Source organism: Hipposideros armiger, unplaced genomic scaffold, assembly GCF_001890085.2.
Source record: "Hipposideros armiger isolate ML-2016 unplaced genomic scaffold, ASM189008v1 scaffold_1027, whole genome shotgun sequence".
Taxonomy (NCBI): Eukaryota; Metazoa; Chordata; class Mammalia; order Chiroptera; family Hipposideridae; genus Hipposideros; species Hipposideros armiger.
In genome coordinates, this window is record NW_017732377.1 from 201,642 (window position 1) to 223,373 (window position 21,732).

The 21,732-nt window shown below is 36.4% G+C and overlaps 1 protein-coding gene across 1 annotated transcript in view; it reads right to left on the bottom strand.

Annotated features, from left to right (window-relative positions):
• Positions 1 to 21,732, bottom strand: part of DCC (DCC netrin 1 receptor) — a gene marked incomplete at its 5' end in the record, with an annotated part of 282,466 nt that overhangs the window by 77,396 nt on the left and 183,338 nt on the right. Inside the window, 2 exons of the mRNA XM_019631644.1 lie at positions 2,251 to 2,316; positions 18,320 to 18,352. Of these exons, the coding sequence (XP_019487189.1) occupies positions 2,251 to 2,316; positions 18,320 to 18,352 (99 nt within the window). The remainder of the gene's footprint in view (positions 1 to 2,250; positions 2,317 to 18,319; positions 18,353 to 21,732) is intronic.

Consider the following 21,732-nt stretch of genomic DNA (forward strand, 5'->3'; position numbering starts at 1 on the left):
TATCTTGAAATCAGCTCTGCAGGATCATTCTAAAGGGGACAACATTAATTCCTGGTATGTATCCCAAACCTAGAACCTCTCCATCTCAGGGTATGAAATACTATGATTATGTTTCCATACCATTTCCACCACAACCTTCTTTACCCTTCCTCCCATCTCTGGGATTTTTCTCACTCTCTTTCATTTTCCTGGAAAGTATTTCTCTGCTGTGTCCACCTGGTTCGTTCTCCCTCTTTGTCTATTGCTCCTGCAGTGTCTATTTTTCCATCTGTGCCCATAGCTCGCAGCACGAACCTTGCATACAGTGAAAGCTTTGTAGCATTTCTTACTGACTGCTTGAATGCATGAAGTATGTTGGCATATTGTTGAAAATTCAGATAAAATTTGTGGCAAGAGAATGAAACTTACAAAGCTGGGGGCAAGGAACTATCATGTCTAAACCCATTTTAGGGAGCATGCCCTTGGTCTGTTACATCCCATTTCTCATGTGTCTGCTTTGAGCTCACTAAAGTGTCTCTTGTGTATATCAGAGCCCAGGAACTATTAGAGCCAGGCTCTAGCTATCACAGGTATCTAAAACTCAAATACCTACAAAAGACAATAATGTGACTTCAATGAGGAAAGACCTGTTTAAGAAAGAAGAAGTGCTGAAGGTTGTAGCAAGCCGGAGAGAATATTCTGGAAACAACTTTAGAGAGGCTTGATTGGAATATATTTAGGAAACTTACATGTCAGAAAATACTTGTCTGGTTAAATAAAATGCATAAGTAGAAGAGCAGAGTATGCCTAGAGAAAAGGAAGAGTCAACAGTTGAAAATATATTCCTGAGTCCACCATTGCCCAGAGGCGAGGGAACACTGAGCCTTTCACTAGAACATCTAGTCTGCTCCCCAGATAGAATATCCTCTTTAGAAATGAATGCATTAGATTATTAGAGCCTATGATAGGAAATAATCACTTAACTCACTCCCGTATTCTAATTTCACGGTCAGCAAGCAACTTTTAGATTGCAATTTTGGCTTCTCATGTGGATTTTTTTTTTTAACAGACCACCACCCAAATGGATATTTAGCTAGTAATTAATCAAATTTATCATGAAAACCTGCTGAAATGCTTAAATGAGTCATGTTGTTTTCCTAACAGAGCACTACACAGCCGCAAAGGGAAATAAGGAGAGCTTTTGTAAACACATGAGTAAACCTTAAAAACAAAGTTAAAGAGAAATGCAAGCTGCAGCAGGATACATATAGTATGATAACTTTATTTCTATAAAGTTATAAACATGTATAATAATATCATAATATTTAGGGATACATATACTATATGATAAACATACTTGGGAGAAATGGAGGGAATGGTGGAAAAGTATGTGATAAGGCAGAGACATACAAGAAATTTCAATTATATGTGGAATATTTTATATCTTAACTTTGGTGATGGGCTCATGTGTTGATATTTGTATTTTGAATATATGAAGTATGTTTTTAGTAAACCAAGCCAAGCAATAGCAATAACAACATACAAAAAATAAAAATAAATAAAAAATAAAAACCTACAGGAGGAAGTTATCACATACACATCCGTCCCTGGGCATGTGGCCAGTATTAATCCAACTTCCCGAAGTTTCTATTTAAGCAAAACTCAGGACAAAATTCTAGAAGACATCTCCAATGCCAACCTGCTTCTTCAATGCAGTTCTAGGATGACCTCCCTCTGGTCATTGTCAAAGCCAACAGATGTGTGAATGCTCCATTAGGATGAACAGACATGAATGTCTACTCTTGACAGTGTGAAGGAAAATTAGCAATAAGGTGCTAAAAGATTTCGAAGAGGAAACATACTCTTCAGGCAACACGTACCAGTAACATCAATTCATGAAACCAAGTGGGCTTCAGTTTAATCTATCTTAGATATCACCTCTCTCTAATAAAATCCAACTTTTGGAAATATAGAAAATACATATAATACTATAAAATCTAGGTGTTTAACAGCCCTGTGTCTTTTATAACATTCTCTATGCTTGGGCTTTTCTGGCTGTTTTGTGTACTTGTCACCTTTCATCAGCATTGTATCTGATGGAATATGCTACAGGTTTGTTAATAACTTCATGTTTCTATTATTCCCACTAAGACCCTACCTAAGTCCAAGGGTCTTGGCACTTGCAATCAATTGGAAACTTGCCTCAGACACTCTAGAATTAACCATTTAATTAATGTAACTAATCCAATAGAACTTAATTTATATACTTACCATTGAGGGTGCTTCTATCAATCAAATTGGTATCAACTGGCCAATAACCTCCATCTCCATGACGACCTATTCATTGGGAAAGTATATCAGAATGTTAGTGGCTGTATCCTTTGAAAGCACAAATGAAACAAAACAAACAGAAACAAATAATAAATATTTTAAAGTACACAAACGATTGAACAAGATTATGTTGGCCACCTCAAAGAAAGCCTGAGAATGTTAATACCCTTATACCTTATGAGAAAACGTTATTTTCTGTGTGAGAAGAAAACCTGTCATGAAAATGGACTATCAATAAGCTAAATTCAATTCCACTCTGAAAAGCTGCTCTCTCCTCTTCCCCGCTGCGCTCTCCCCTACCATATTCTTGTTAAAAGTCTGCAAAAGGTACACCCACAGTACTAGTCTAAGTATTGCTGTCCTGGACACCTCAGTATAGTACAGGGCTCCTAAGAGTAGTGCCAGCCTCCTTTATGCTACAAGAGGTGTTGCCTACACTGTTGCCCATCTGGAATGACTTTGTGGCAAATTATCATTATTTCTGTACAAGGGGTCAGCACAGCTCATCTCATAACTGGACTTTGAGTTTGTGCTACATAGGTGCCTTGGAAGGAGGTATTAAATATGGCGTCAAGACTGAGGGGTATGTCACAATACACATGGTCTGAATATTTCTTACAAACACACTAGGATAGGAAGAAGGCTTCTTTGGTGACACATCATGGGAAACACTGCCTTCCATTAGGTGCTCAACAGTTGTGAAAATAGTATTTAACAGAATTGAGCCAGAAATTAACCAGAAATAATTATACTATCATCCAAATTTAATTAATGGTGTTTACCACAGGAAATCCCTATTTCTATTGTTACATTTGTAGATTATTTGATTAGATTTTGAGTTCTAGAATACCTATTAGGTAGGTCTTTTATAGAAAAACATCTGGGAGTTTAATCTATATGAAACACATACAAGAATATAGCAAATTCTCCACTTTATTCACTTCAGGGAGTTATTTCTGAAAGCAATTATAATCAGTGGATGGTATAGAGGAAGCCAATTGGGGCTGTCAGTGACAATAACTGGTTGTTTTCTCACATGCATATATTTTAGTTGTTTTCTTTGAGTCTTTCAAGTGCTACTCTTATGACATTCTTTTGCAGACCCAACACTCCTCTTACTAAAACTTTCCCCAAAACTCATTTTATTTATAAAATAGTTGTGAAGAAACAACTTAAATCTTGTTAACAGACTACAATTACAATTTTTAAAATTATTTTAATATCAATCAGAGCTGAAGTTAGGATGTCAAGCTTCCAACAAGCAATGTACCAATTAGTGCATTCCCATATTCTGTTTTCAGCATAGGTTGGTACATGTAAAATCTGCTGGCCAATGACTGTGGGCATATAAAGAAGTGGAAATTAAGATGTAGACTCTATGTGTGTGTGTGTGCTGGGGCGGGGGGCGGTGCAGGGTGGTGGTGGTGATGAGAGGAACAATTGAAATAAGCAACAATTGCAAAAATTGGTGGGTTGACGAAAATGTGGGCAAGCTGTGCCCTTTTTCCCCAATACCTTGCTTGTTGGACTCATGCACATTTGGAGTTTCAGTGAGCAGAGGATAAGCTTTGCCCATGGGACACTGTAAGATCAATGTTGGAAGAAATGAAGTGAGACAGAAGTTCTATATGAATATTAAGATGACTTTTCTCATCTCTAAAAGCAACTAGATTGCAAAGCAGCCAGGCAAAATAGATGCTAACAACCCCATCACTTAGGCCAGTAAAGCAATAAATGACTCCTGTGGGGAGTAATCCTGTACTGGCTGGGAAGTGGGTCTGTGGCCTGTGGAGGATTTGCCTTTTCCTCTAGCATCCTGACAAATGTCTTTTTAATGAAGTTTCTCACTCTCCAAGCTCATTTGTGGGAAGAGGCATAAAACAAGCCCACAAGCACAGCCATATATTAGGCATAAAGCTCTATGCGTATAGCACCCCTTAGATTTAGTGAGGCTATTGATTACATTGTGAATTTCATTATGTAGAAGAAAATCAGATGTCATACGATTAGAGCTTTGGGTAAGATAAAGGAACTCTGGAAATGCTTTCTACATAAGAGAGAGCAGCTTAAAGCTTGAGCATTCTACCCATGCGTTCTAGTGTATTGACACTGGTTAACTTTTTGTTGGTTATAATGAAATCACTACCACAAAAGAAAATTAAGTAACTCATAACATATCCAACAGAAAGTACTTTAAAGAAATTTGATGCTATCAACAAGCAAGATTGGATTTATGGTAATTTAGCATTTGCACACTACTTCCGTAAAGAAACATAAAACTCATTTCTGGTATACTGATGAGTCTGAGATCTCTTCATCTAAAGACGTGAGAATCAAATATTAATTTTGTGTGCTATGTTTTTATTCTCTAAAATGTCTTTTAAATTCCAGGAAGGCATCATTCATGGGTAAATAAAAAGTTAAGGGAAAAAAAAAGAACACACTCCTGCTTGAAGACAAGAACCACAAAGTATCAAATGAGGAGACACTGGAGATTTAAAGACGACACATTTATTGCTCAGAATTTTAAAGCATTTTAAAGGGCTTTTTGCTATGGATCAAATATTGGATGTCTTTAGTTAACTTGGCTCGTTTCTAAGCACTGATTTAGGGAATAGTGGACTAATTAGATTCTGGAAGATGGAAAGTCAGTTAATACAAAGATATAAACTACTGTCTGATCCCAGGGGTCTTAACTTTATGAATGGGGCATAAAACTGATACTAATTCATTGAAGATTAAGTGCCTACTATATGCAAGGCATAGTCCTAGATCCTCAGGGAAGGGGTCACCTAAAAAAGTGTATCTGATATGTATCCAGCCACGACAGATGGAGCTGGCTCATTGTAACCAGATCCCATACAGGCCTACTCACAGTTAATGTTAGTGAACTGCAGATGGTTTTCCATTTACTCTGACTTTAAAGATTTAAAGATGAGCTAATCCATCTATTACTATAAAGTTACTATTAGGTTTAATTTTTTTATTTATTTATCTAGGATTCTTAAAAGAACTACATGCAAATAAAAAAAATGTGTTATTCTCAGTGTTATATGTTCTGCAATTATATTTGTCTTAAAACTCCTGAATTTCTTTTTTTTTGCATGCTGTACTGAATCTCTAACATTTTTCAAAATGAAAAAACATCAAATAAGTAAGTGAATACATAGAAATTTAAATATAACATTTGTGGAAATAATGTAATGAATTTCAATGTATATAGGTTTATTTTAATTCAAACGAAGCTGAACATGGTTCAAAATATTGGAAATGGATAGTTTAGGTTTTCTTTTTTATAGAATTACTAATAATATCATAACTTTACATGAACACAGTAATCAGAATATACTATGCAAATATAATACTGTAATATATAGAACATAAAGAATTCTTGTGTTACTGTGTATCCATATTTTATTAATAGAAATAGAAAACTAGAAGTGAGGAAAATATCTAAGGTAATAAAGAGTAATAAATTTATGTATCACTCAACCAACTAGGATAATTTCATAAAAAAAATCACTTCTTGCAGAAAGTTTTGATAATTAAAGCAAATGTTTTTACTTTTCCTTAGGTTTTGAAAACAGGAAACGGTGGTTTCAGAAAGAAAAATAAAACAAACAAACAAAAAATGAGCCTATGGAAGCCTTTAACAACAAAAAAAAAGATTGTGGCTTTTTTAGTTACTCAAAATAGTTTATATAGTTTTAAATTTATTTTATTTGGGTAGCTCTAAGGTAGGTCCAAACTAAAAATTTCATGCTCCTTCCCTTGATTTGCATTTGTAAAATATTATAAATACAAAATCATTTACAGAGTTACATTTTCTATTTTATTTAAAGGATATATCTTATAAGGAGCCTTCTTTTCATCCTCTTATGGCTAGAGAATACTCCCTTGGGCAAAAGATAATCTTCATGAGTTCCTTGTCACTTGCTATCCGGATTGAGGAAAAAATGGGCAGAGGTAGCAGCTTCCTTCAGTGCTCATTGTTATATTCCTTGGTGCTTAGTGAAGTGATATGTTTACTGTGTTCCCAGTGCTGATGAATGACTAATGTGAGTTAGAATGCTTTGTAATGTGTTAATATTATACAAATTATAAGTTCTTGTTCTGACTTACTGCATAAAATATTGTTTCTACATGTTTATCACAGTGTGTGCATGTGTGTATAAAAAGAAACATTAACATTTAACATTAAACCCTACTTTTGACACACATGGGCAGATGGAAAATATTTCCGTGATAAAAAATTTTTAGCAATTTAATTTCTAAAGTCTGGGTTTTGTTTGTTTGTTTGTTTGTTTTTTCTGAGTGGATGTTTATAAGTTTGGGGAGGAGTGAATATAAAGTTAATTTGCAGAGGACAGGGACAAAACTTGATGTGGTATTTCTAATGTATTTTTTAATCCGTTTTCCTGAATGGGGATAACAGAGGGTGCTCTAGAATAGTACCCACACAATCAACCCCAAAGGAAAACATATGACCCATAATCTAAACCAAATGGACAGATTGATCATCTAAGAAGCATTCAATATACATCCTCTCAAGGATGTAAAACACTGAGATATCTTTTTTGATGTTAGAACTGGTTCTCTGAAAATAATTCTGGTGATAATGAAGGAAATCGCATTGACTTTATGTCTTGTATACCAGTGCATAAAGATCATCCATTAATGCCATCTGAATACAGTTTTACTGTCCAATGCACAGATCATATTGAGATATATTTAAAGCGCATGGTTTTTCAGAGGCTGGAAAATGTGTCTCAGGTATCAATTTATCATACAGTTGATAATACTGCTGACTTTTGAACAAAGGCATCAGGACACCTAAAAATGCAAAATTATAAGCCACACCTAGGATATTTCAAACACGTATTAATAGAAAATAACTAATGAGCTTTTCTCACCCTTTCCTAAGGTTCAATACATTGTTTTCATGAAAATTTGTTGATTGAAAGGAAGTAGAATGTTACTACTTTATCAGGAAGGGCAGCTAATATGCCTGCCATATACTGAGGCTTAGAGCTCAACAAATCTTTCTTGCCTTCCTTTCTTCAAAACATTTCCTTTTATTAGACCTGTGGCAAGTCTAAGAGCAATGCTTTATGGAAATGGAAATGTATTTGGTGACCTACTCTGAGTCAGACACAATGCAAGAGAACCATATATGCCATTATCCATCTTTTCCATGATCATGAGAGGCAGGTTTTTTTTAGTTCTAATTTCTGCCTTTATGCCATAAAATATGAATAGAGTAGATGATGGTGAGAAGTGAATTGATTTTTAAGAATCATTAGAAGTCAATCTAAACTCTAAGATTATAATTTCATGAACAAATGACATGAATAGACAGACCATACAGTTATGAAAATCAGGACACATTAAGAGTGAAAGAAGGTGCTATTATCAATTTTGCCTGGACCCAGGTATTAATAAGGCCACTCAGGACAAAATGGAAATTATAGTTAGTCTAGACATGAACAATTTAAACAAATGAACTCCTAATTCCTGGCTCTTGGTTGACACCTCAGTTTGATTCTGAGTCCTGACCTCCTGAGGCATTTGTGCAGTCTTTTGCAGAGTTTGACAACTCACAGGTGAAGAAAAATTAGGTGAGTAATATTCTAAAGTAGGAAAGAAGTTTATAAATATTGCATTCTTCTTCTTTTGCAAGCAGGACTATGCCAGTTCAAGTGGTATCTGGATTCCTAAATATGATGATAAATGTCAGATGATGAGAAGAAAAAAGATATGTGTATGTGTGTGTGTATGTGTATGTGTGTATACATACATATGGTGCCAAAAAATGTATACACATTTTAAGAAAGGAAAAATCTATTAAAATTGTAATAATGTATACCGATAACAAAAGATGAATACAAGTCACATTTGACTCCTGCAATTACAAGAGGTGCTCATAGTGGTTACCATCAGCATCCAGACACTTCTGATTATAGCGAACTACTGCTTGAGCAACACGGTCCACTTCTATACATTTTTTTGCACCTCTGGTGTATATATGTATATGCATATACACACATATATATGTATATACATTTATATATGTCTATGTATTTCAGAAGCACATCTGTTACTCCTATGAATTCTACCACCACTTGTTCTTAACATCTCGCAAAGGAGAATGTACAAAAACTCAAAAGGCAAATATCAGGGCACCAAAGGACCTGGGCAGATCAGAATCTTTTGATCACAGGAAAAAAAGGCAGATTCCTTAAAGGCTTCAGGTAAGGAGTGCCTATACAGTCTTACCTATATGACTAACTACAATTAGTCTGTGTCCCTTTATCTGGTTGCTGATAAAAACTTAATCAACTGCTCTTAATCATGTCATAAGCTTGCACATATCAAAAGCCCAATAAGTTGATTAGCTATTATAATGTTTATTCACATAAGTTTAGAATGAAACTTGCTAATAGAATAAAAAATAAAGATGGTAATAATATTAATGATACGGTGATTGAGGTTGGTCTCTGAATTTCCTCCTCACCAGAATTACCTTATATGCATTTTTACCTATAGTGTATCTGGAACAATAACCAGCATATGGGTCTAAGAAGTCACTTTTAGATGCAGCCTTGTCTTTATAAAAATCTACACAGCATCCTGTTTCTTTAAACATGGGCACTTTCCTGGATGACTAGATCTTCCCAAGAGGAGGCCAGACTACAACACAGAATGAGGCGGGGTCTTTTGTGGATTAGAAAAGAGTAACTCTTCTCAAAGGCGACTGGATAATGCAGGAGAGCCTCCTCCACTTGGGTGGTCCATAAGCTCATCTCCAAGCCAGTGTGAGACATGTTTGTATTTGCGTGAAGTTGCCAAGCAGTGCGGTAAGAATAGGAGTGCATGAAGGCTCTTTTCTGAGTGATTACACGTCGGAAGTTGCAATTACAGTATGAAAACACTAGTATGTGAGTATCTGCTGGCTGCGCTGCTAGTATGTGTAAATATTAACACTGTTGGAGCACAAAATTTCTTCATTCATGTATCCATCCATCTAGTCAACACATGTGTTGAGTGGACCCACTGTTCTAAGCCTTAGAGGTATAAAATGACTATTCCAGAGGCTCATAAGTTAGTGAGAAGGAAATGTTAAGTGAATAATAATAACTGCACTGTAATAGTCAAAAGTTAAAAAAAAAAGATAGTGGAACAATGGAAAAATAGAACAATTGACTATTTCTGCCTAGGAAAAAAGATGGAAGTCTTTTCATGGGTGACATTTGAGTTGAGAATTAAAGGATGAGGGGCAATTTATCAAAGAGAGAAGGGTGAGGTACGGAAACTTGGAAAGACAGGCAGTGATAAAATAAGAAATGTCCCTATATGCTGTACCAAAGAGTCTAGAATTTATGTTGTAGGGGATGGGGATTCACTGAAGGTATTTCAAGCATAAAAGTGATTTCATTACATGTGTATTTTAGAAAGGTTATTCTGGCTGAGTGGGAAGAACAAATTAATTAGAAGAGGCTGTTGTAATAAATAGAGTGAGAATAATATTAATTATGACTCCATGAGGCTGGCATGATTAGCTCCATTTTATAGATGGGTAAACCACAGCTAAGAAAGACTTACTAATTTACTCATTTTAGGTGGCTGAATCTGCCTGACTCTGATGGTGATTATTTTATCTTTAGTAGGTGACTTGATAAGTAAAAGAAGGAGTGGAGAGAGAGTTCAGAAGAAATTAGAGCATTTCTTAGAGTTGATCCTGGTGTGTGCATGTGACGGTTTAGGTGTATGGGTGTGACTTGGGGGATGAGGGTGGGGGGTAGGTTCATTCTCAATAGGACGCAGAGAACCAGACAGGCTTTGGAAGAGAAAGAAAACAGCTCAGTATGTAACCATGCAGAACCCTGGGGCACGTGAAGGTGACACTTCATAAAAGGCATAGCGGAAGTAGACAAAGAAGGGTAGGGGAACTCTTTGAAGATGACAGATACTGAGGCCCTATTCCTATTCCAGTTCTTCTTTTCCTTCCCCTACCCTACACTCTCAACCCCCCCCACACTCACACACACACACACCAAGCAAGAAATGATCAGCACCAGCAGCCAAGAGTGGGTTTGCAGGGTTCTAGATCCAGGGGAGCATCTGGCCTTCGGTGGCCAGCGTAGACAGTAGGTACTTGATGTGTTGAAAAGTAGAAAAGCCTAAGAACTGCTGTGTTAGTTAGAACAGAGAAAAATAGCCAAAGCCCCATTACCAACGTACCTCTTTACCGTAGTGCACTACTCTGCACATTGGGCCCCAAATGTCCTCTAAATGCATTCTGCAATCCTCCCTTCTTGATTTCTCCATCCTAGGATTTCTCTAAATAAAGGTCCAAGTAATCTTTCCCCCTGCAGTCATTTATGTTGATTCAAGTTCTACTCATATGTTTAAAGCCCAGCCTTAGGTTTTAAGAAGTCCTTTCTGCCACGTCACCACAGTAATTTCCCTTCTGAAACCCTAAAACACATGTTAGATGGCACCGCCTGATTTAGCGTTTCATATTTTTCGTGTTGAGCTGGGAGTGTTTCTATACTCCTCCAACCTATAGTGCATGCTTCTTTACAATGGTCCCATGAAACCGCACTTCTATCTTATGCTTCGTCACACCCAGCACAAGGCTAGGTACATAGTTATCAGCAAGTTGTCAAAAGTGAGTCCAATTCTTTTCCTAACGCACAATTGAAATGTCCAAGACTCACCAGCACCCACTGGTTTGGATTTTTCTCCTTTCTGCACTCGGAATTACAAGCAGCTGTGAAACGCAAGTCCATGCATTTTCTGCTAACAAGAAATGACAGGCAGGGTGGAGGTCAAGAAAAGGGTCAGACTCACCTACAAATGTGACCACCATTTCCTGAATCACAGAGAAGTTGCTGTTTTTACATGTAGCTTTAATTGAATAGATGAATATTGAAGATATTTTTTCCCAATTGGAAAGATATTTTCACATCTATTTCATTTCCCCCAAGATCAGTAACATATACAGTACCCAGAGTCATGAGCACTATTACTTTTGGGTTTCTCCAACCAAACTTTTAATTAGATGGTAAAGTCTACCTGTCCAGGTTATACTGTTACCCCCCAGAGATCTGTGTCATAATTCAATTTAACAAACACTTATCAGGCAATGATCATAGGATACATTCATAGTTAGAAACTGGTGGTGCAGGAAGAAAGGGAGTGACAATGAACCCGGCCAGTCCTCTGCCACCAAAGAATTGACAACATGGGCAAGGGTCTGGGAATATCAACAACAAACTATAAAAAATGGACAATATAGCAATAAATAAATTTGGTGTTAAGGACATAGAGAAGAATAAAAGACTGGAAAGGTAAGCAGGGCTTCTTGGAGAAAATAGAATTGGGAAGGTAAGACTTTAACCCGGAAGAGAAAGTATTGGTAAGGCTGAGGGAATGGTACCATGCAGAGCACAGAGTTGTGAAAATAAACTTTTCCCAGGATGATGTGTGGATTTTTGCTAATGGACTGTGGTGTCTGTGGAGGGATATACTGGTCGTGAGGCCATAAGAGGGAAGATGGGGTCAGATGGCCAGGGGGTTTGATGTCAAAGAACTGACCTCATCCTGTAAGCAATGGTGAACCATCTGTGTTTTGGAACAAAAGCTGAGGCGGTAGGTTCAGGGCTGATAGAAGTGGGAAGAGAATAAAGTGAGGAACCCAGTATTTGGCTAAATGTCTACAGTAAAAAAAAAAGACATTCCGGGTAACACAGTAACTCTTACAGGAACTTGCTTAAGAAATCTTTTTGAGGGCTTGTTGACAAAAATGTCTATCTTTCAGGTCTGAGACAGATAAAATTACACCATGAATGTCATCAATTATTATAAGTACTGAGTGTGGCTTTTTTTTTTTTCAAAGTTACCTATTAAAACATAAAAACTTCTGAGAGGTTGATTTAAGCAGCTACTTGACCACTTGCTGGAAACACGATAAGCACCTCAACTACTTTATTAAAAGCACATTACTAATTTCTTTTGCCTCTACTTTCTTTTTCACCATAGTCATAATTTCTAAAATTGCAAAATTTGGGGCTGGAGAAAAGCACAGGTGAGAATAGCTCTTTCGAAGGGTGGAGTAAGCACTTGAATAATAAAGTGAGTTAAAACTACACATAATACGGGTGTAAAAGAGGTTTTAATTTTCAATTAAACAGCTCCCATCAAAAGGGGCTAAAGGTTTCAATTTTTCAAACAGCAGTCTGGCTGCTATAATCCAAACCCTGCAAAATTTGGATTACATTAACTAAATTCCAAGCTTGACTAGACTGCCTTGAAAACCCTAATTTCCCTGAAAATGCAAACAATTAACATTCTGTTTATTCATGAGATTAAAACCACTGAGCTGTAAAATGGCAGGTGTAGTTCTGAGTACTTTGTCTGAATGCCCTATTGAGAGAAGACAAGGCCTTCAAACCAGGTGAGCTTATGGTGAGGCTATTTAGGTTTCACTTTCTTAATAAAAAAGTAGGAGCCAAGTAGATCACTGCCTTTCCAGAAATTATACAGTTCTGAGCAGATATTCTCAAGTTCGTTTCACTGGGTGTTGGCCTAACCACTTACATACTGTAAGAGTTCCGGCAGATTTTAACCTCTTGGAGTTTCATTTTTCTCCATTTGTAAGGATGTTATGAGGCTTAAATATGACAGAACACGTACAGTGCCCAGAAGAGTGACATATGGTGGGAATGCTACACTATGCGAAGATGCTATGTATGCCTGGGCTTTTTATTCTAATACCTATTGTAAACCTTTTTTAGAAATTTTTTTTTCAGTTACAGTTGACATTCAGTATTATTTCCCATTAATTTCAGGTGTACAGCATAGTGGTTAGATGTTTATATAATTTATACAGCGATTTGCCCGATTAGTTCAGTACCCACCTGGTACTATACATAGTTGTTGCAACGTTAATGACTGTATTTTCTGGATGTAAAGTACATCAATCATAAATCTTGATCATCTTAAATCTTGAAAGAAACCAAAAGATCATGTGGGCATTTTACAGGTGAGGATGCTGGGAGAAGTTCAGTCATATGCCCAACGTCACCAGGAGGTCACAGTGGCAGGATGGAGCTAGAACTGGAGGCATTTGATTGTATTTCACCGCTCTCCAGCACACAGAGTGACCTCTGACGGGAAAGCCAGAGCAGTATCAGCCAGTCCCATGATTCAGAGGAGAGTAATTCTCCCCACCCACAGTGGGGGCCAGGTCTCAGCAGGCTGCCTTCATCTGGGTCAATAAACTAGCCTATGCATTTAGGCCTCTTTTCCAGGCCTCAGCTTTAGATCACCCCTCTACAGGCTATGGAGAATTAGACACTTGAGAGTGCTTGAAGCAAGCATTTTCTTCCTGATTCATCTCAGCGCTGTTACAGAGCATGCCATGAAGATCCCTGCCCTCTTTAAGGTACAGTGTCATGGGGATAGTGCCTCCTCTAATGACACAGTGGTCAGGCACGGAAACACCCATGAACTTGTCAACATTTTGTGCGCATGCTAAGAATTACCAATGTTTACTCCTAGACCCCTTAAAGTGGAGAACAGTATTTGGGGGTTAAACTGAATCAAAGGACAGAAAAACAATCCTTTAAGATTAAAAGTTTGATGTAATGATCATTTTTGAGAATTGGTCATACTTTAGTGTATGGCTATCTTCATTGTAGCTCCCAAACAAGAGGATTTTATGAATGCATCTGTGAGAAGCGCTAGAAGACTTAAGCTGATTGTAGAAAAACAAAAAGCCAAATTTTTAATAAATATAGTAGCAGTCTACAGTGGAAAGACTCTTAGAATCAGAGGGAAATATGTTTGGGTTGTAACTCTGTCCACAACTATAGTTTTGTAATCTTGGGTAAAACAATATCATCTGCTTCCCCATCTGAAAACCTGGGAAGATAATTAGTGAAGGAAAGAACTGCTTTTTTTTTGGAAGGTAGGTGCTATGAACTGAATTGTGTCTCCCCTACGTGCGCGCACGCGCACGCACGCACACGCACACACACACACACACACACACACACACACACACACACACACCACTAAATTCATATGTTGAATTCCTAATACCCAATGTGACTGTGTTTCGAGATATGGGCCTTTATGGAAGTAATTAAGGTTAAATGAGTTCATAAGGGTAGGGCTCTGATCCAATAGGATTAGTGTCCTTGTAAAAAGGGACATGAGAGAGCTCAGTCTCTCTGCATCATGAAGAACACACCAAGGTAGATGTCTGCAGTGCAGGAAGAAGCTCTTACTGGAGACCAACCCTGCCAGGTCTTGTAAGACTTCTAGCCTCCAGAGCTGTGAGAAAATAAATTTCTGTTGTTTAATCCACCCAGCCTTTGGTATTTTGGATTAGTATCCTGAGCTGACTAAGTGGAATTAGAGTCATCCCTGTTTCCTAAGATGAAGAACTGTCAGGATCCGACATACTCAGTGCTGTGAGTTCCCACTAAGGCGCCCCAGATTGAGAGCTCTTTGCCATTTTTTTTTTTTTTTAGAAAACTATTCACAGAGTTGGGGAAAGAAAGTTTAATACTGAGAAAATATCCATACATGAACTTTAGATACAGAAACTTTATAGATATATGTCAAAAGAGTGTGTGTGTGTGTGTGTGTGTATGTGTGTGGGGGGTTGTGTATGCATATATGTAACATACATGTAATGAATACATTTGGTGGTTAAACACAGGGGTTTTGGAACATAGCTGTTCTGGTTTGAATCAAGGCCTTGCTACTTATTAGCTGTGTGTTTACAGGCAAGTCGCTTAAACTCTCTGATCTTCAGCTTCTCCATCACTAAATGGAGAAAACAATACCATCTCTCCCACAGTATTGTTATGAGGGTTAAATGAGTTCAACACATGTTATGCTCTTAGAACACGGAGTGGTTATCATTATACATGCCCATACAGACACAAAGTGACAGGGATTTTACCAAAATATGGACGAGAAAGAAGAAAATGAAATTAAAGCATAGCATTTCTATACCCTTTGCACCCACTTCCCATAGCTCACACAATTTCCCTAACCTACCTGACCCTCCCCAAAATTAAACTCTGGTTAATCCCTAAAATTGCATGATTACTTTCAAATTTATTGGCCACTTATGCCTGGAAGAGACTAGAGAAATAATTAAGAAGTGGAACAAGAGATAAGGGGAAGCAAAAAAGAGGAATTATAGAGTAGATTGAGATTAGAGGGTTAAGCAAATGTGAGATACAATCAATTTATAATTACATAAAGGATAAAAAGGTTCTATGCAAATTGTCTACTATTTTCAGACTACTTCTACTATTATTCAGAAGACAATATTTTTCCCAAATCACAACTGATTCAAATATAACTGACTTTGTTTTCACATTTATCCTCTTCAAGGCAGATAATAGATTCCAAGAACAGGAAATTGTGACAAGAGCCTACAAAGATATATTTTTTTAAACAATCAAAATTTTTCTCATTTTCTCTTATATTAGATGAAGTCTACTTAGGCTTCATCCTTGCAAGGTTAACTTTGACCCCGGGTGCTAATTTTTTTCTCAGAGGGAATTTCTCTAAACAGAAATTCAGTGTCTGTTGTAAGTCTAACGGGGCTCATTTTGCCATGAGAAGAGACAAATTGGTCTAACAGTGAGCACAGTTAAGCATATTTAACTGATAGGCTATATGCTAAGAGTGGAAACTTCTAGAACTGCTTTCTCCTACTATTTTCATCAACCTTAAAGGGATCTTTCCTCTGGGTTATTTTTCATGCACTTGGTGATCAACTCAGGAAACTTATTTTGTTTATAAATAGCTTTGGATGGCCAGAAAATTTGATATGCTTTTTTGTAAGAATGTAAAGATATTACTTATAACCACTAAATTAGATATAATCAGTCCCCTTTAATTTTTCAAATGATTTGTTTGATGTAAAATTTAGAACCTATCAGTTTGGCCAACCTTTTACCAGTTGTGACTGGATCAAGAACCAAGGAGTGTATTATGTGATAGGATTTTTCTAAGTAATGTTAGATGAAGAAAAAGAACAATTGCCCAACAATGTTAACAGACTCAGCCACTGGCAATAAATCTTGGGAATTCTTTTTGTTCCTGATAATTGATCTAATTTTACTGTTTATATGAAAATCTAAGTAAAATCCATGGAGAGTGTGTGATCAGAGCAACTGGGGAATCATTTATTGTCTTTTCTTTTATAAAAGGATCAATGTACAAAATATATTTTGGTAGCTTAAAATAATATTTTTAAAAAGTTAACTGAAAAATAACAGCAAAAAACAACTAAAAGGAATCCAGAGACAACTGGAAATCCATTCATTAGGAAGCTTGAGAGTGTTGTAATACAAGTGGCTAATAATGTAACATTTCACCTGGGTCAGTTACTTAAAATTTGTGTGTGTGTGTGTGTGTGTGTGTGTGTGTATGTGTGTGTGTGTGTTTCCTCTCTTTGACCCTCTCTATAATTTTTGTAAATATAATTTCAAAAGCTAGAAGTTATATGCCTATAGAAGTTACAAATTCATTTAAGTTAAGAAAGCTACGAGAGGTTGTTTTATTTTACAACTGAAATACTAAAGCCACTTCTGTTAATTAATTACTCCAGCTTTGGATTTGGTCAGTACTAACATTTAATTTCCCTAAGTAAACATATGCTAACTGCTAATTACTCATTATTAATAGTTTCAGAAAGATTACTATTTAGTAGATATTGATCTTACGAAAATATTTTAAGTGGAAACAAGTGGGGCAGCTAGGTGATTAATAAAAATTTTAACTCTGGGTAGACATTACTGTGCACAGTGTCATGTTTATTACTCTCTGTTTGAAGCCCCAGCCTTGTTCTCTGAAGAAGAGACACAGTATAAGGACCAGATACAAACCTGAACACAGGATCATTAAATAAAATACCACTCATATAGGTAACCTTCTGTTGTTAGTGAGCCTTAAGAACCAGATACTTAATACCTGTCAAAAGTTAAAAAGCATTCTTGTTAAAGAATGTTTTCCCCCAATCTACAATGTAGGGCCTTATAAGACATGGTGCTTGTAAGTAAGCTCTGCTGCCAGTAGATGTCCACAGCAGAAGACAAACTATACAAGTAGACCTTGAACCGACAAATACCAATGCTGACCATAACCAGTTATGAGTATTTCCAAACCCCCCCTTCTTTAGAGAATATAACATCCTGAAAAAAATCAAACTCATAAACTATCCTTTTTCTCCTCTAGCATTCTATTACCCTTAGTGTAAAAATAACAGAATCCTAATTTATCACTCTACAAGTCATGGTCATAGCAAATTCGTATCTACCTGTGAATTGATGGATAACTTACTTATCTCCATTTTCCTTTGTGTAAAACCATCCCTGTTTCTTTACACAAATCCACTTTTAGCAAAAGCATGGAAAGAGGATAAAATACTCCAAGTCAACTAGCATCTGATTCATGAAATGAAAGCTCTCTGGCTTCAAAATGAACAATAGTAACGCCCTAAAAAAAAGTTGACCTAACTTTGTTTTTATTTATTAAAAGCTCATTGTAGAGGGAAAGCAGACATAATTTACCGTGTTTCTCTGTAGAGTTACTGAACTTTAATCCACAGCTCATGAAAGGGTGGAAAAGCAGCTTGAAAATTATGCTGAGCTTAATTATACTTAATGTGAATTATTCAGAAGTGCAGACAGAGACTAAGAATTTATTTCATACAAAGAAGCTTGACATTTTAATTGGTCCTTCAGAATAGAGACAAAACAATTTCCTCTCCAGAAAATTTACATCTTCCCTATCAAAGGCTCAGCCTCAGCCAAGCAGAACTTCATTAACAAGATTAATTATCACTCCAGTGTCTGCTTCATCAGGTGTATGGCCCAGGTGAAAAGAGGAATACAAAATAATGACTGACATTTCCAACAGACAAGATGGATTCAAGGAGGGGAAAAAATAAAAAAGACAGATGGAGCCACCATACCTTGGTCATTAGCCATTTTGTCAGGGTGTTCCACTGTGAGGGGAAAAGAAACATTATTATTAGACTTTGACAGTTCCCAGCAAGAAAGCTGACATTTCAAATCAACAGTTGTTGGCAAATTCTCGTATGAAGACCAATGCCCTATTGAAATACAATTGATAAGGAATCAAGGTTAATGTGATTCTTTCTATTAAATTACTAGAGGAAAAAATAAAAATAATGTTTTTGCTGTATAATTGTGTTCTTAAAAATGTTATTTGTCACATTTCCTCTAGCCATAAACTCAGAATAATCATCATACAAGTTTAATTAAATATATAATTGATAGCAAAAATACGCATGCGATTACCAAGGAACTTTCACCCATATATTTTAAATAAGTTAAGAAAGCTATTTTCTTGTTTTCATTTTTTATAAGAGAAATTAACCAATTCTCACATGAATACAGTAAAATAATAAAATATCATGAACATGGTTTAATCTAAATGGTTTGATACATTTTTAGACTTTGTGAAGAAAACTCTTGAGTTGTTCACAACTTCAATTGTGTTATGAGTAATATTCTGGAAAGTGACATTTTCCTTGTTCGTTTCTTTTTTAAAAAAATTACTTTTATTCATGTAACAATGAATAATATTATGTAAGTATCAGGTGTACAACATTCTAATTCTGTATCTATATACATTGCAGCGGTTTTCAACCTTCCTAATGCTGCGACCCCTTAATATAGTTCCTCATGTTGTGGCGACCCCCAACCATAAAATTATTTTCATTGGTACTCTGTAACTGTAATTTTGCTACTGTTATGAATCGTAATGTAAATATCTTTTTGTTTCTGATGGTCTTGGGTGACCCCTGTGAAAGGGTCATTCGACCCCCAAAGGGGTCGCTACCCACAGGTTGAGAACCACTGCACTACAGCGTGCTCACCACCAAAAAGTCTAACTTCCATCTGTCACCACGTGTTGACCCTCTTTATGCATTTTGCCCTTCCCCCTACCTTCCATCCTCTCTGGTAACCACCAGTCTGTTGCCGGTGTCTATCAGTTTGTTTCTGTTTTAAATTTTTTTTAAATCTCAAAATTTTTTAAAAGATGACTTATTTTTGATTAACCAAATGTAACTATATGGGAGTTGAATCTCTAATATCATTGCTTTTCTAGAAATTGTGATATGGCATTTTGACCAGTGTATACCTTTTAAGTCTCCATCAATTAGAATGATTTTACCTATACTTGATTTTCTTTGAGCTTTGAGTCTTCTGGGCATATTTAACTCAATTGCAGTTAAACTTCACACATAGACTCCTACACTTGCTGGTTTGCTTCTTTTATATGCCTCAGTTAAATTCACACAGAAAAATATAATAGCATTCCTATGAGCAGCAACCTATAACCTAGTCAGTTCTCTCATTATGTGTGGCAGTCTCCTAGCAAATCCATCTTCATTCTTTGAAAAATAACTTCAAGTCTTGTGGTGGTGGCCCTTCCTTTTCTAAATTAAGGAACACAGATTATTGTCCAAAAGAATACATAGAATCAAAATATTTAAATAATGATGCTGTTAACAAAAGCCCCTTTAAGATGAACAGGGTTTATTAATGTCACATCATAGAAGGACAGATTTCCAAACTAGAGATCATTTACAGTTTTTAAAATTTTAAAGTAATATGTAGGCATATTCTATAAAAATGGTAAACTGGGAATGGTATCAATAAGAAGTAGACTTTGAATTCTGAATGACTCATTGGAAAATGGTATACATAAGAGTGCTTATTACATTAAGATTCTATAAGCTTTATATAAATTTTATAAATGTCTTTGTAGCACTTCAAGATTTAACAGTTTTAAATTTACCAGATTATCTAATCTAATCTGTTCTAATCTCATCATTATGATCTAATTTTTGTCTTGATTTTTTTCTCCTAGTTATCACTGAAGACTAATGGCTTCTCCAAATACATTGTATTATAGTATTAGGGGGCTGTTGAGAGGTAACTGAATTATCTGTACTTTACAGACAGGGATAAGATTCTAATGCAGCTTTTAAGGAAGGATGCTATGTTGTAGGAAGTGCCAATACCAGTTTCCCAGGAACAATGGGAAAGGACCACACCATCCAGGAAGGGTAAAAGTTTGGTAGCCAGAATAGGACACAGTAGACAAACTACCAAAATCAGCATCACATATTCAGGGGAAAAGTGTTTGGAATAATATTTAAAAAAAAAAAAAAAGAAAAATCAACAATCTCATCTCATTTCCATTCTTTATCTCTGCTTTGGCTTTCATTATATACATATATTATCTGCAGTCTAAGAAATATTTTTGCAAGTGACAAATATATGTTCTGGTGGACAATCTCATCTTCATGCTTGTCTTTTGGATTTGTTTTACGGTTAGCAAATCTGGACTGAATATAACTTGAGAAATAGTGACTGTCTCAAGAAAGGTTATCCACTGAAGAGTATTTCCCCACATGGACCAAATGTATTGTAATAGTTACTTTTTAAAAGACAAATAATGGCTTAAAAGTATTGTAATTTGTGTCTTTTTAATAACTCGTGTCAGTTGTCAAAAAAATCATGCATTTTGCCCCAAAGTAATTTGAAGACTAACACTTTTGTGTATTCTGGTACAGGGCTTACAGTTCCATAGCCTTGGATGGGAGAGATGCACATTTCAGGATGATGATGAAGGATGCCCGTGTCCAGAGAACACACCATACTCTACTGCGCTTTCATCGCTGAAGTTCTGCTTCTTCGTGTATTGAGGGTGACTCCATCCCCCCACAGAAATCCTCTTTGGTCTGTCTGCTCCATCAGGAGCGTCCTTCCTCCCTATTACTTGACCGGCCAACACAGAGAAGCTTACTTGACTGGCTGGACAACTGATAGGCAGAGATAAGCATGACTTACACATGTTCCAAGCATTCGACAGCGTGTGGGTATTGTAATGAGAGGATCTGGGAAAGGGAGGAGGGCATTTGCAGAGTCCTATGTGGTCAGAGAATCAATTCAAGAGTCTTTTAATTAACATTCCAAGGAAAGAGTCAGACACACCACATATATTCATGCACATAAGAGTTTAGGAACTTAATCCCTTCTTGATTATAAATGTCCCTTTAATTAACCAGTGATTACTGATTGAGTTTTCTGTATGTTTCTGGCTGGTGGCTAAAACCAAAAAAGACAAAACTTTAGTCTCTAGTAGAAAATGCTTCTGTCTTTGCAAAGACTGAATACAAAAGAATGAAGCTTGTGGGCACCTGCCCGGGACGTGATTACAATAAAGCAATTGCCTGTTACCCAGTAGACTACTTCGAGTTTCCTCTGCTTCAGGATAACAGGTGAGCTTTTCTGTCTGTCAAAGTTACACTCTGCTGAACAGTGGCCTTATATTTTGAAGCAGCTTTGG